Here is a 15,163-nt window from a genome sequence, read left to right on the forward strand (position 1 = left end):
AATGAATACTTTTTGTCTTTTTCTAGTGTGAATACTGACAACGTGGCTGAGGAGAATACTGAGATACAGGTAACTAGATTAGATGGGATTGAGGTGCGTAAGGAGGATGTGTTAGCAATTCTGGAAATTGTAAAAATAGACAAGTCCCCTGGGCCGGGTGGGATTTATCATAGGATTCTCTGGGAAGCCAGGGAGGAGTTTGCCAAGCCTTTGGCTTTGATTTTTATGTTGTAATTGTCTACAGGAATAGTGCCAGAAGACTAGAGGATAGAAAATGTTGTTCCCTTGTTCAAGAAGGGGAGTAGAGACAACTCTGGTAATTATAGACCAGTGAGCCTTATTTCTGTTGTAGGTCAAGTATTGGAAAAGGTTATAAGAGATAGGATTTATCATCATCTAGAAATGAATAAGTTGATTAGGGATAGTCAACACAGTTTTGTGAAGGGTAGGTCGTGCCTCAGGAACCTTATTGAGTTCTTTGAGATGGTGACCAAACAGGTGGATGACGGTAAAGCAGGTGATGTGGTGTATATGGATTTCAGTAAGGTATTTGATAAGCTTCCCCACGGTAGGCTATTGCAGAAAATACATTGGCATGGGATTGAGGGTGATTTAGCGGTTTGAATCAGAAATTGGCTAGCTGAAAGAAGATACAGGGTGGTGGTTGATGGGGTATATTCATCCTAGAGTTTAGTTACTAGTGGGGTATCGCAAGTATCTGTTTTGGGTCCACTGTTTGTCATTTTTATAAATGACCTGGATGAGGGCATAGAAAGATAGATTAGTAAATTTGCAGATGACACTAAGGTCTGTACAGTTGTGGATAGTGAGAAAGGATGTTGTAGGTTACAGAGAGACATAGATAAGCTGCAGAGCTGGGCTGAGAAGTGGCAAATGGAGTTTAATGCAGAAAAGCATGAGGTGATTCACTTTGGAAGGGGTAACAGGAATGCAGAGTACTGGCCTAATGGTAAGATTCTTGACAGTGTAGGTGAGCAGAGAGATCTTGGTGTCCAGGTACATAGATCCTTGAAAGTTGCCACCCAGGTTGGTAGGGTTGTTAAGAAGACGTACGGTGTGTTAGCTTTTATTGTTAGAGGGTTTGAGTTTCAGAACCTTGAAATCATGCTGCAGCTGTACAAAACTCTGGTGTGGCCACACTTGGACTATTACGTGCAGTTCTAGTCACCGCATTATAGGAAGGATGTGGAAGTTTGGAAAGGGTTCAGAGGATATTTACAAGGATCATTGTCTGGTATGGAGGGAAGGTCTTATGAGGAAAGGCTGAGGGACTTGAGGCTGTTTTCATTAGAGAGAATGAGGTTGAGAGGTGACTTAGTAGAGATGTATAAGATAATCAGAGAGTTAGATAGGGTGGACAGTGAGAGCCTTTTTCCTCAGATGGCGATAGCGAGCACATGGGGACATAGCTTTAAATTGGGGGATGATAGATATAAGACAGATGTCAAATGTTTCTTTACTCAGTAGTAAGGGCGTGGAACGCACTGCCTGCAATAGTAGTAGATTTGCCAAATTTAAGAGTATTTAAATGGTCATTGGATAGACATATGGATGAAAATGGAATAGTGTAGGATAGATAGTCTTCAGATTGGTTCCACAGGTCGGTGCAATATTGAGGGCCGACAGGCCTGTACTGCACTGTTATGTCCTATGAGGCTGGCTTGCTAAGTATATTCAGGGTTGCAATAGACAGTTAATCAGTAATTCATGAGGAAAAGATAGGTAAGTGGCGATGATGGTTGTCAGATCAGCCATGCTCTCATTTAATGGCATAGCAGAACCCGATGGACCGAATGGCCTATTTCTGCTTCTGTGTCACGTGGTCTTACCTTATCTATAGATACATTATTGATTCTATCCAGCTTTGTGTCTTGCCCAGAGTTTCCAGTCAAAAGTTCACCCTAGGGGACTGTCAAGGCAAAATGTTCTATGGGCGGTGTTCAAAGCTCCTTTGTTCTGAGGCCAGGGATATCTGAGAATTAAAGGCGAATCCAGCGATATCATCTTGGCAACAACCTATCACTCAAACCTGTGTTCTGAAATTTGCTCTCTTTGATTTTGGGACTAATTATTATTTTTCATGATCAAATTACATTCTTGTTCTATTCGAAAGAACAGTCATTGGACTCGAACCTTGGCCCTGTTTCTCTCTCCAAAGATGCTGTCAGACTTGCTGAGTTTCTTCAGTACTACTTGTTTTCATTTCACTGTAAATTGTGCCTTGTGATTAATTGTAATTTTGTTCCTTTCAGTGTCCCAGTTTTGCAGTGTTACCAAGGTGTATCTATTATGTGATGATTTTATATTTGTTTCTTTCAACAGTAGGGAGAAATTTAATTTTATTTAGAACTTAAGCAGATTAGAGAAATATTTCAGCGATGTAACTCTGAGTTTAGTACTTATTGAGTAGCCCTTTGGAATGATGCAAGTTGTCTAACTTAGCTACCCTTACTACTAAATAAGGCCATATCAAGGTTTTAATTTTATTCATTTCGGGGTGAGGATGTTGCAGGCTAGGCAGCATTTATTGCCCATCCCTACTTACCCAGAGGGCAGTTCAGAGTCAGCCAGTTGCTGTGGGTCTGGAATCCCATGTAGACCAGAAGAGGTGCAAATGGCTGTTTCCCTTCCTAAAGAATATTAGTCAACCTGATTTGTTTTTTTCTAACAACTGACCATGGTCGTCATTAGATTCTTAATTCAAGATATTTTTATTGGATTCAAATTCAACCATCTGCTATGGTGAGATTTGAGCCCGGATCCCCGGAACATGACCTGGGTCTCTGGATTAACAATCCAGCAATAATACCACTAAGCCATCACTTCCCCAAAGTAAGGAGGCCGTATCGAGATTTGAGCACATAATTTGGACTTGCACTCAAGTGCACTGCTAAAGAAAAACTACCCTGTCAGAGTTGCCACCTTTTGTACTAGATGTTCAATTGAAACCAGAAAGTCTGCTTTGTCTGGTTTTGTGAATATTAAAAGATGTCATTGTACTATTGGAAAGTCAGCTGGCAATTCTCCCATTGTACTGACCCAGAATTTTTTCAATATTCATCAAATGTTAAAACATATAATTTAGCTGGTCCATTCATCCTTTGCGCAAATTGGTGAATGTTCCATTTGCTGTGCAACCCTTTGGGGAACCTTCAGGATAAGACGGGAGAATATAAATGAGACTTTGATAATAGATAATGTCATGAAAATTACGGTCTTAATAGCTTTGTTTTTCTCCCTTCCCATTCCTTTACCTTAGCAACACTCTAATGCGTCTCAGTCTCTGTGTGATATTATCCGGCTAAGCAGAGAACAAATGATTCAGATTCAGGACAGTCCCGAACCAGACCAGTTGCTGGCCACACTTGAGAAGTAAGTTTAGTGTTTTCTTTTGAATTTCTGGTATGTAATTGTCTTTGAAAGGATGTCTGTCCTGTGCTTGCTTAGTTCCAAAGTAAGGATGGCTGAATTTGATTGTGAAAGCTCAGTAACTGGGGTCTTTAGCAATGGCTATTACTTCACCATCTTGAATTTGATATTGTAGAGGCAGCTACTGTCCCTGGCATGCCTGTAACTCTTCGACTACCTCGCCAAATGCCCATGCTTCATATCTGAGCCCAGGCTATTCATGTCAGCAGTCTGCAAATAATCAAGATTGATTCCTGCTCTGGCTTATTGCTACATCTGTTGACAATATTTAACCTTTGCTCCATCAATATATCTTCCTCAGCCTCTTACCTCACTCGGTCTGTCAGCCACTTTTGACTAATGCTTCTCATCATGCTTGTATTAACAGGTCTTTAGTCTGCAATTTTTTTCTTTACCTTGACTTGTCTGTTGCAAAACCTTGGCATACAGATGTGTTGCACCATGACCTGTAACAGCATTAGGACCCTGGTACATCCTCGCACTCATGTTGCAGAGCTGCTGTTCACTGGATATAAATAGCACAATGTGCGCAGATTTGAGAAGAGAAAAACACATGGAGAGCTGGATTGAAGCCTGAAGTCTAGCCATGTCAATGTTAGAAACTCGTGCAGAGAAACATGTGGTGTAGACTAACTAGCATTAAGCAGTAGAATATATAGAATAGTTTATCAATTGTGTAACAAGATTAGAGCCTGGAATGTCTTTGAGTATCAAGTATTGTAATGTTTAGTCTTTATGCATAATAAATGGCGTTACAAAGAAATCCAAGCCTTAGACCCATTCTTGGCCTTGCTTTCTCTTGACCAGTCTGCCTTGATCCCCAAAACTGTGATGGCATGTCTCTGTTAATTGGTGCATGATTATGTATATTGATGAATTTTACAATAAGTTATATTGCAGCTGTCAGCTGTGTGTAACTCCAAAATGTCACACTGTTACTGCGATTGGACAAACTGAAACTTTAAGCAGCGATTGGTAAAACTATTGTTTTGGGAGTAATGGTATATGAGAAAATAATTCCTGCAGAGAAGCGAGGAGTGTGCACTTTTGGGACTTGAATCCTCTGTCTGTCCTTGTTGCTCTCCTCTTGTTCATTGTTCTTCTGTCTGCACCCTCACCTTCTATAAGGACGTGGGTGTACTCCTTTCCTATCTAAACAAAAAATTCGGTTTCACAACTCCCAAAAGTTGCTATCCTATTTCCCAGTCTTCTACTTGCCATTTGGTTTTCAAGCATATCGCAGTGGGCTTTGAACATTTTGCCCCTTGGGCCTATTCCAGCTTTCAGTGAAAATGTGATTGATCTGTGATATAAGACAACAAACAATTGATCCAGCATCAGTTGTTGCTTGTGGCAAGAATTTCAACTTTTAGCACCCTTTACTTCCAAGTAATTGAGAACTGAGTACTAGGGCTTACCGTCGATTGGCAACATACTTTTTAGGATGCAACTAGATTTTTGCTAATATATTTGCTTTTTGATCATGATCTCCACTTGATTTTCTTCTCCTAGACAGGAGACCATTGAGCAGCTTCTTAATAACATGTTTGATATCGAGAAGGACGAGTCAGTGATCGTTAATGGGATCCAGGTACTGCTGACACTGTTGGAGACACGTAGACCTCGGTAAGTGTGTAAAAAAATGGAAGGCATGGCACGTGACTACTTGTGAGTATTTTCACTGCCTCTGGGGTTTTTTTTTGCTGCAGCAGCAAGTTACACCACATACAAAAATTGTGGAATGCGTCAGCAGATTAAATCACTGGATCAGGTTATTTAATCAGGAGGGAGAGCCCTGGTTGGTCACTCCTCTGCCTAACCTGGGATGGAGGGTGAGAGCAGTTTCCAGCACTTGCATTGTCTTTACTGCTGTAACAGGTTGCTGCTTAACTCTGAGAGATTCTAAAGTGGGTGTCCCACTTGGTTTGTGTGACAATGGATTGCAGGGCTTCCTGGCTTGATTTATAGTTTGATTGAAAGACTTTGCTGTTTTTTTTACTGTGTAAAGTCTCCAAGCATTTCACATGTAGTGAATTAATTGTCCAAGTGAAGTGATGGTAGTTAACTCAAAAACCAAACTCGATTTTTCCCTATTAGTGTCATGTGGTTTTGTGTTTGACAGAAATTGGATTTAATTTAGCATCTGTTTATCTGAGCTGAGCCTTGCCAATAAGGCAGCTAATGGAATTTCCCTTTCTCTGGTAATTGTATGACTGAGCATGACCATCGTGTAGGTATCTTTGTCAAAGAGAAAACAATGTGCAAGTTTAGTCAGATTTTGTCGTACTATTGTGAATGTTCCGATTCAAGTGCTAAAATAACTGTAACAGGGTGTAGGATGGAACATTTCATTTCCTTGCATGTTGGAACTCTGTTTTCAGTCCTTTTGCTGCTCTTAGGAGATTAGGTATGCCCCCTTAAATCATGGTGGGGATTGTTGTCTGTACTTCAGAAGCTTATGCACCTCGAGGAGCCAATTTGCCAATGCATCGGAGGAGTGGAGTTGAGAACATGTTTGCTCAAAGAAGTGTAAGGCCTGGGTAGCCTGGAAAGAAGAGGAGAGCAGATATTTTTGGAAAAATATAATTAGAAAACATGTCAGTGGAGACGGTGTCTTCAAATCCTGCTTTACAGGTTTCAGTATCATACTCTATATCGTTGACTGCAGGCTCTACAGTCTTTCTGAATGCAGGATCTTGTTTTCTATTGGTTCAAACTAGATTTTTTTAAAAATAAATCTACCTTCAATTTCAAAAATAAACCAGGTCAGCTTTGGAACTGGCAGATTTCTTCAGCAGAGTTATCCATGTGATCACTTTGAGTCTACACCATCTATAGTAATTGTCTTATCGTCTCCACTTTCTTCTGTACCACATCCTCCTGAAATGCAAATGAGGTAAGGTAGCATAGCACTTATGTTACCTGATGTGTGATTCCAAAACCTGGACTAACTATTTGAGAGAGAAGTTCAACTCCCAGCACAGCCCTTGAGAAGTTTAAATTCAACTGAATTAATACATTTGGAATGAAAACATAGCATTAGAAGTATTGACTATGCAAGCACCAGATTAGGTTAAAAGCCCATCTGGTTCACTAATGCTCTTTAGGGATGGGGATGTGTCATAAACGTGGCTGCCATGTGCTTGATTCTCAGCTGCCCTCTGAACCTGTCAGGCAAGTCACTTAGTTGTATTCGTGAAGGTGATAACCTCAAGGGCAATGAAGGGTCTACAATAATGCCCACCTTCCATGAATGAATAGACATAGGTGCAACCTTGGTGACTGTTTGAGATCAAATTAGATACAGCTGGGAGCATGAGACACTTACTGTGCATATCCTGTGAGTGAAGCCTGCATTTCTGTAACTCAGCCATTGGGAAAATACCAACAGAAGGTAAGTTATTCGCTCCTTTTGCCTATCTGCCTTGAGGCCATATCCCTTAAACCTCTTGGATAACAAAAATCTATCAATCTCGGGTTTACCAACAGTTGAAAACTAATTGAGAGGTCTGTTTCTTTTTACCCCCCAAATACCCATCATAATCACTGTGTTTGGCTGAAAGCCAGATGTGTGCTCACCCAGTAGTTTTGTACCCAAACAGATTTCGCATCTATCTCTTAACAGTGGAGCACCATCCTCTCAGGACTTTTATTAGCATTTTCTGTTTTGCATTTGTTGATGACCCAGCCAATAATTCTGTTTCATAAATTGTCACAGCTAATGACAGTGCAGTTCACTCAGACTTGTGTATGTTTTGGTGCAGGTCTGATCTGGGTGGTATGGGTGGCCTTTTCTGTAACCTTGATGGCCAGTTGGATCTGTGCCCCCCTGGAATGGACCACGCGTGCAGTCAGGTCAGCGCCGGGACACTACTCGCCATCAAATTAAGACTGCGGGATTTCCATCAACTACTCCTCGACCCACCAAAGGCAAGTCTGATATGAAATGCATTCTATTATCATTACTTCCTGATGTCAGCTCCATGGGTGGAGTGTGACAGTGGCATGATGGTTATGTCACTAGAATAATGTTCAAGAGGCCCAAGCGATTTCTGTGAGGTTGTGGGTTCAGATCTCACTATGGTGGCTGGTGGAATTTAAATTAATTCATTTTTTTAAGAAAGCTTGTAACAATGACCTTGTAATTATCATTGTAAAAATCCATTTGGTTTATCATTACTGTTTAAGGAAGGAAATTTGCCATCCTTATTTGGCCTAACCTTACAGAATTTAATGACTCTTAACTGCCCTTGGAAATGGCTAAGCAAACCGTTTTCAGTTTAAGGCTATTAGAGACTGCTGGCCTTGCCAGTGATTTTCATCTGCCGTGTATGAATAGTCTGGAAAGGGTACAGGAGATTTTTATTAACCTTTCTGCTTGGGGGAAAGATCTGTGGATTATTGGGAAGGGGGTGAAATCATTTGGTGTGAATTTGTAATAAAATGAGTGAGTGAGTGTAGGTTTACTCGCTGAGCTGGGAGGTTCATTTCCAGACGTTTCTGAACAAGCCAAACAAAGACCAGCAAGAGAATTTCTAGAAGCATAGCATTCCAACCCGAACTCTCTCAACAGAAACATCGAGTTAGACCTCCTCTACCACCCCCTGAGAAAAAGAACAGGAAATGGCATCACCGCAGGCAATGACATCATCACAGGAAATAACATTACCAACCCAAAGATATAAATAGAAAACAGGAATCATGTACACTGCTTCGCTTGAGACCTACTGAAGATATTACCTAGTAGGGTGACAAATTGTCTGGAAATGAACCTCCCAGCTCAGTGAGCAAACCTACATCCAGAACCTCAACCTGAGCTACAAATCTTTTCAAAACTTGCTAAAATGAGTAAATGTTGTTGAAGTGTAATAAGGCATTGAGCATTCAATAGACAAAATGGAAGTTAAAGCTCAGATGGGACTCATCAGGTCTATTTATAATCCCTGAGGATGAGTTACAGATTAGGTTTTAATTAAGGGTTTCAGACAGGCTATATCTAAAATAATGGTTTCCTGAGAATGAATTATAGGTTGGAAATAAATGAAGGTGTTCAGATGGTTTATATATAGCATAAGAGGTATCCAAGAGCAAGTTATTGGTTAGAATTTACACAAGGAGTTTGGATAGTTGGTCTACAGCTTAACTGATTGCTCGGATTGAGGGATAGGCTAGGCAATAATTGAGTTTGGATTTTTGTTATATTTTGTTGATGTCTTAATTTTGTACAGTGGAATGATTATAAGGCGGTTTAGATGTTGTGCTTTCGGTGAGATTTTGTGTTCAGTGATTTCATGCAATTGTGCTCGAATTAATCTGAGTTGCTGCAAAGCAGTTTCTCCTATGTAGAGAGTCTTGCACGAGGCATTGTTAGTTTGAGGTCATGTGCCTGCCATTTAGTGCTGAGATAAGGGAAATTTCATGGCACAAGGTAGTGCATCTTTGAAATGTTCTGTCCAGACGGCCATGGATCTAATCAATTATCATATTCAAGACTCTCAAGTTTGGTACTGAGGGGTTAGGGAGAGAAAGTAGAATTGATTGTAGAAGGTCAGTCATGAGCTCATTGGGTGGAAAGTAAACTTGAAGGGAGAGAGGAACTACTTCTAGTTCTGGTACTTGTGACTTAATCCAAGGATTCTGTTAACAAGTACCTCCTAATAGTTGCAGGACTCTAGAAATTACCTACATTTGAAGTTGATGTTCATTTAACTTACCCCTCCAATTTGTTTGTTTTTTCTTTTTCTACAGAAGAATAAAATGGTGACTACCTGGGGTACCCTGGACCCACCTTTAGGGAACACACGGGTTCATGTTGTCAAACTCATCACCAGTGTCTTGCAAGTGAACAATAGTGAAGTGAACCAGGAGTTGATGGAGTTGAACACGCTGGATGTTCTTCTTGTGAGTGTGGGGCAAGTTGCCTATTAGAGAAGGAAACAAACTTAAGTGAAACTAATCTGTTATTCTTACCTCATGCCGTGTGTGTACTAAAAAGGCTACACTGAGGCAACAGTTGGTTGCACTGCCTGAGCGGGTGATGGAAGCAAATTCAGTCGTAACTTTGAGAAAAAAGCAATTGAATAATTGCTTGAAGGAGAAGGGCTAGGGACTGGGACTAATGGGTGTCTTCTCTAAAGAACCATCGTGCTCTTGCTGAGCCAAATGGCCGTCTCCTATACCACATCATTCTGGAATATTTGATCATCTGTTGTGTTGGATTCTGGAAATCTGTTTCTTTCTCTGAAGCCATGTGGTGTATTATAACACTGCACTGTCGCACCTCTGACCCCTCAGTAGACAAGGGTATTGAGCAGACATTGATCTGTGTTCCCACTCAGTGTTGCAGACTGGGATTAACTGTGGTTGGCTTATTGTTGTCAATCTCTAGACCTTGGATAGAGGAGGAGCAGCCAAATTCCCCCCTCTTGTTGCAACCCAATAATTTTTATAGAAACATTGCATACATAGTCTCAAGTCATAGAATCGAAGAATCCCTGCAGTGCAGAAAGAGTCTATTCAGTCCAGCCTATCCCTGTAACCCCACATTTCCCATGGCTAACCCATCTAGTCTGCACATACCTGGATACTACAAGGCAGTTTAGCATAGTCAATCCACCTAACCTGTTCATCTTTGGACTGTGAGAGAAAACAGAGCACGCAGCAGAAATTCAGGCAGACATGGGGAGAATGTGCAAACTCCACACAGGCAACCACCAAAAGCTGGGATTGAACCTGTGAAGCAGCAGTGCTAACCACTGAGCCACCATGCCACTCATCGAGAGTCAGCTATAGTGCACACTGTATCTGAATGGAATAATTAGAGAAACATGGCCGCTAGTGTCTTTGTAATTGCATTTCAGAAAGCATTTCATAAGAATGTGAAGAGGGTCAGTGATTATATTTGAGGTAACGGGAGAAATGTGTGTGGCAGACATGTATGTATGATTCATCATAAACCTATTGTCGTCTTGTATAATAGCAACAATTACTAGCAGATCAAGTCTGTTATTTTTGTAAAAAGAGTGACCAACTGATGAGTTGTCACTATCCTGCTTAGTTTGTATTTTCTTATAATTCCACTCTCATCTCCATTTTTTAATTGGGTCTGCCTCCCCAGGATCTCTACTTCAAGTATGTGTGGAATAACTTCCTCCATTTGCAAGTGGAGCTGTGTATTAGCACGGCATTGGGGAACCCGCCAGCAGAAGATTGCACTGAAACCAATGTGGAAAATCACACCGAAAACAGCACTGAGTCCCCCCGCCAGAATCCAATCATCAAACATGTATGTAATCTCGTGCCCTTGGTGAAGGGAATATGCATTTTAGTTTGGAGTGCGTCAAGGAAACTTAGTGCAGTGGGTTCAACACTGACATTTAATATCTGAAGCTTGTATTCAAATCCAGTCCAAACTGAAGGGGATAAAATCGTCTTTTTCCTGTTGCCTGTAAAGGTCCTAATGTGAAATAATTTTGAGTGATCAGTTTAACCAAGTAAGAAGTTTTGAATAGAATGCAAACGTAACATGTATCAGCGAATAGGTACTTTCCACAATATTTTCATGATTATTTGTGGGGCATGACATCATTGGCTAGCAGCATTTATCACCCATCCCTAATTGCCCCTGAAACCGTGGTGGTGAGCTGCCTTTATGAATCATCTCGATCATGCTAAATGTGAGGCCAGAGCTGGAGGAGCTAATCTGTAGCATTTAGTGTAGAAAATGGTTGTGGAGAGAGGGAATGCTGAACCTATGGGGAGGGTTTGTGTACAAATGAGAATTTTAATATTTATATGTCACTGACAGGAGCCACTGATTGCCTGAATTGCAATTATGAGCAGGAGGTTGTTCTTCTCTTCTAAGAGCCAGCTTCGCCATTCAACCAAGTCTTGGCTTTCTACATCAATGTCATTTTCCTGCACCATCCCCTCATATCTTAATATCTACAAATCATTCAATTTCTGTCTTGAATATACTCGATGACTGAGCCTCTATACCCCTCTGGGTAGAGACTGCAAAAAATCCCTCACCAGTGCTCCCTCTAAGCTGTGCATCTATACTGCTGCCCGTTGGTGGGCCAGCACATTGGCTTCCTCTTGCTAGAAGCTACTGCCGCACGCAAACCTCGGGGATTTGAACGTCAGAGAAAATATTTAGAGGGAACGTTGTTTACTTCTCTTTGAGTGAGGAAATTCTGCTTCATCTCCGTCCTAAATGGTCCCAAGTCTCATTGTGAGACCATTTTCTGGTTTCTAGACCCTTCTCAACCAGGAGAAACATCCTCCTTGTGTCCACCCTGTAAGAACTTTTTGTTTCTGAACTCTTGTGAAAGGAAGCCCAATTTCCCCTCTTGACAACGTAAGCCAGAAATAATGGCTACAAGGACTTAGTACTGATTAGAGTAAGCAGTTACAGGTTTAGGCCATAGGTCAGCTACATTCTCATTAAATGGCAGAACAGACTTGAGGGGCTGATTGTCCTACTCCTGTTCTTATGTTCACTGTAGTGTATGAATGAGGTCAAGTTTATGGAGAGTCAATGCTGGGCAGTCAGCCAGGAGGTCATTATACGATTCAAGTCTGGATGTAATTGCATGAATGAAGGTCTCTGCAGCAGTTTAAGGACAGGTGCTGAGACAGCTGATGTTGTGCAGGTGAAAGTTGATACTCATTGTGACAGTGAGGATATGGGCTGGTAGCTCAATTAAGGATCATGTCGGATGCTGATGTTAGCACTGTTCTGGTTCACCTTTGTTAAAAATATCATTCATGAGCTGTGGGCATTGCTGGCTTGGTCAGCATTCATTGCCCATCCGTAGTTGCACTGGAGGTGGTAGTGAACTGCCACCTTGAACTGCTGCACTCCATTTGGAGTGAGAGCTCAAACAACACTGATCAGGAGAGAGTTTAGGATTTTGAATCAATAAAAAGGAAGTAGGTTGTTTGGAGAAGTAGTGTATCAGCTGCATGTATCCTGAGGTGACGGTCAGGAAGAGAGGGTCGGATTCAATAGTGAGGGAATGTTTTTATAGCAGGGTGATGGCTTCATTCTTGCCCAAGTTTAATGTAGCAAAATTGCAGCTCATTCCACACTTGGTTGTTGAACAAGCTGGTAAACTAAAACTGGCTATTATCGGTGTACAGTGGAACCTGAAATCATATCTTCAGTCTGATTTTTGTATTTTTCTCTTTACTCAGCTGTTTCAGAAGTGCCGGTTGTTGCACCGAGTGGTGTCGGCCTGGGAAGAAAATGAAAGAGTGCAGTAAGTATCCAACCAACCTGAGGGATAGATGGGAGCAGCAGAAATGGCGAGCCCTGTCAAAGGAGCAGCATGGAGTTGTCTGCACTGCCCCTTCAACCGAGTCTTGACTCCAGACCAGATCTGCCATATACCTTCTGCCTGTACAACACACTTGCCTTCTGAAACACTGCTGGGGAGTTCCTATATGTACTTTGTAGTGTTTACTTTCTTCATCCAGGTTGCATTCTTAATTATTCAGGAGTTGCCAAAGTACTCATAGAGTCATAGAGGTGTACAGCATGGAAACAGACCCTTCGGGCCAACCCATCCATGCCTACCAGATATCCCAACCCAATCTAGTCCCACCTGCTGGCACCCAACCCATGTCCCTCCAAACCCTTCCTATTCATGTACCATCCAAATGCTTTTTAAATGTTGCAATTGTACCAGCCTCCTCCACTTCCTCTGGCAGCTCATTCCATACACTTACCACCCTCTGCATGAAAAAGTTGCCATTAGGTCCCTTTTGTATCTTTTCCCCTCACCCTAAATATATGCCCTCTACTCCTTAAGGTGTGGTTTTACTGTGGGGCACGGCAAGAAGGCAAGCACAAAGTGTACCCAGGCTGGGACAGGAATCGATCTGGGCTTGGGGTTCAGCACTGTTGATGGTGTGCTGAAGCACACACGAGCCACCTAGGTGGCTGAGCTCATCAGCAATTCCTCTGGCCACCTCAGTTCAGCTGCTTTGGAGAGCTTTGACCAGAAAGGTCACTTGTTACTGGGCTGTCATGTTCTCTCTGCTGTTTCCACGATGCACGCCCATAGAGTGGGTGCTGGAATTAGAATCACAGAATACTTTTAGTGTGTAAAGAGGTCATTTGGCCCATTGAGTTTACACTGACTCTCCAAAGAGCATCGCTCCCAGGCCTCCCAATCCCCGTAGCCCCATACATTACTATGGCTAACCCACCTAGCCTGCATATCTATGGACACTAGGGGACAATTTAGCATGGTCATTCCACCTAACCTGCACATCTTTGGATTTTGGGAGGAATCCCATGCAGCCGCAGCGAGAATGTGCGGACTCCACATAGACTGTCACCAGAGGCTGGAATCGAACCTGGGTCCCTGGCACTGTGAGGCAGCAGTGCCAACCTCTGAGCTGCAATTAAAGGAGAGTCTGGATGAAGGCAGCTCTGTCCTTGCCTCTGGCAGAATAAGGAACTGTGTACCTCTCTTAACGCACGTTGTGTATGTGATCTGATAATGATTATCCTGACTGAGTTCCATTAAATCAGTGAAGACTATAGAGCAAATCAGGAACCTGGGGACCTGCTGCATCCAAGGATGCCCTTGCCCTCTAGCCCGTTGACTCAGTACCTTACTTCTGTGTTTAAGTTCTCACCCATCCAAAAGGAGCAAGAACAAGAGGCACAGATTTACAGTGACTTGCAACAGAAGAAAAGGGATAAAACATTTTCACACAACCAGTGGTTCGGGTCTGGAAAGCACTGCTTGGATGTGTAGTACAGGCAGGTTCAGTTGTGGCATCCAAAGGACGTTGGCCAGTAGAAGCAATGTGCAAGAGTACAGGGAAAAGGCGGGCATAATGCTCCTTTGGCAAGTTGGTGCAGACCAAATGGCCACCACCTACGCTGTAATACTTCTGTGATTCAGTGTTCCTCCTAGTAACGTTAATGCCACCCTAATAGAGTCCATAAATTTATTTGTTTAGAATGCCATTTGCCTCTTCATCAACCAAGAAAAGGAATAGCCGTTTTGAGCTTTTGCTTGTTTCCTAGCTTCTGGTCATGGAGCCTGGCAAACGACATGGTCGACCCCTAAACACAGGAGAGATCTGAGGAATGGAGAAAAGTTAAACTCAACGATTTACTTTCTAGATGTTGAAGTCAAGTAAAACAAGCAGTGAAGATGCAAATTCTGTGAAAAAATAATAATCCATTGCTTTTGCATCTGTTTTGGAAGGAAAGCTAAAAGTAGAGCCTTGGAGAAACGTTATCTCAGTCACACCTCAGCATACAGATGGAATCGAGCTTAAACAATGCAAATCTAGAAAGCTCTTAGTTTTATTGGGTCATTAGTAAAGCAGTGCCTGTTATTTTCAGTAACAAAAGCTAAATATTGAGGCTGCTAGAGATTTGGACTAAAAACAAAGTGCTGGAGAAACTCAGCAGATGTGGCAGATTCTATGGAGAAAGTAGGAGAGTTAATGGTCCAACATGACAGCTCTTAGGAGCCGGTTACTTCGAGCCCTGTGACAGATGGATAAGCTGTTTTAATCTGAATTTCCACAACCTGTTTGTCTGCTCAGGATTCTTCAGTTATTGCTCCACAAGTTTTCTCCTCCATCCATGCAGTGGTGCAGCATGGAGCGGAGATCTGCTTCTGAGTTTCAGGCACTGCTTTCCAGATTGCCCTATCTATCATAGAATCATAGAGAAGGGAAA

The 15,163-nt window shown here is 42.1% G+C and overlaps 1 protein-coding gene across 1 annotated transcript in view; it reads left to right on the forward strand.

Annotated features, from left to right (window-relative positions):
- LOC140489298 (serine/threonine-protein phosphatase 6 regulatory subunit 3-like) overlaps positions 1-15,163 on the forward strand; it is a 91,617-nt gene that overhangs the window by 42,396 nt on the left and 34,058 nt on the right. Inside the window, exons 6-11 of the mRNA XM_072588689.1 lie at positions 3,281-3,393; positions 4,963-5,076; positions 7,215-7,380; positions 9,199-9,351; positions 10,568-10,735; positions 12,649-12,713. Of these exons, the coding sequence (XP_072444790.1) occupies positions 3,281-3,393; positions 4,963-5,076; positions 7,215-7,380; positions 9,199-9,351; positions 10,568-10,735; positions 12,649-12,713 (779 nt within the window). The remainder of the gene's footprint in view (positions 1-3,280; positions 3,394-4,962; positions 5,077-7,214; positions 7,381-9,198; positions 9,352-10,567; positions 10,736-12,648; positions 12,714-15,163) is intronic.

Source organism: Chiloscyllium punctatum, chromosome 18 (genome assembly GCF_047496795.1).
Source record: "Chiloscyllium punctatum isolate Juve2018m chromosome 18, sChiPun1.3, whole genome shotgun sequence".
Taxonomy (NCBI): Eukaryota; Metazoa; Chordata; class Chondrichthyes; order Orectolobiformes; family Hemiscylliidae; genus Chiloscyllium; species Chiloscyllium punctatum.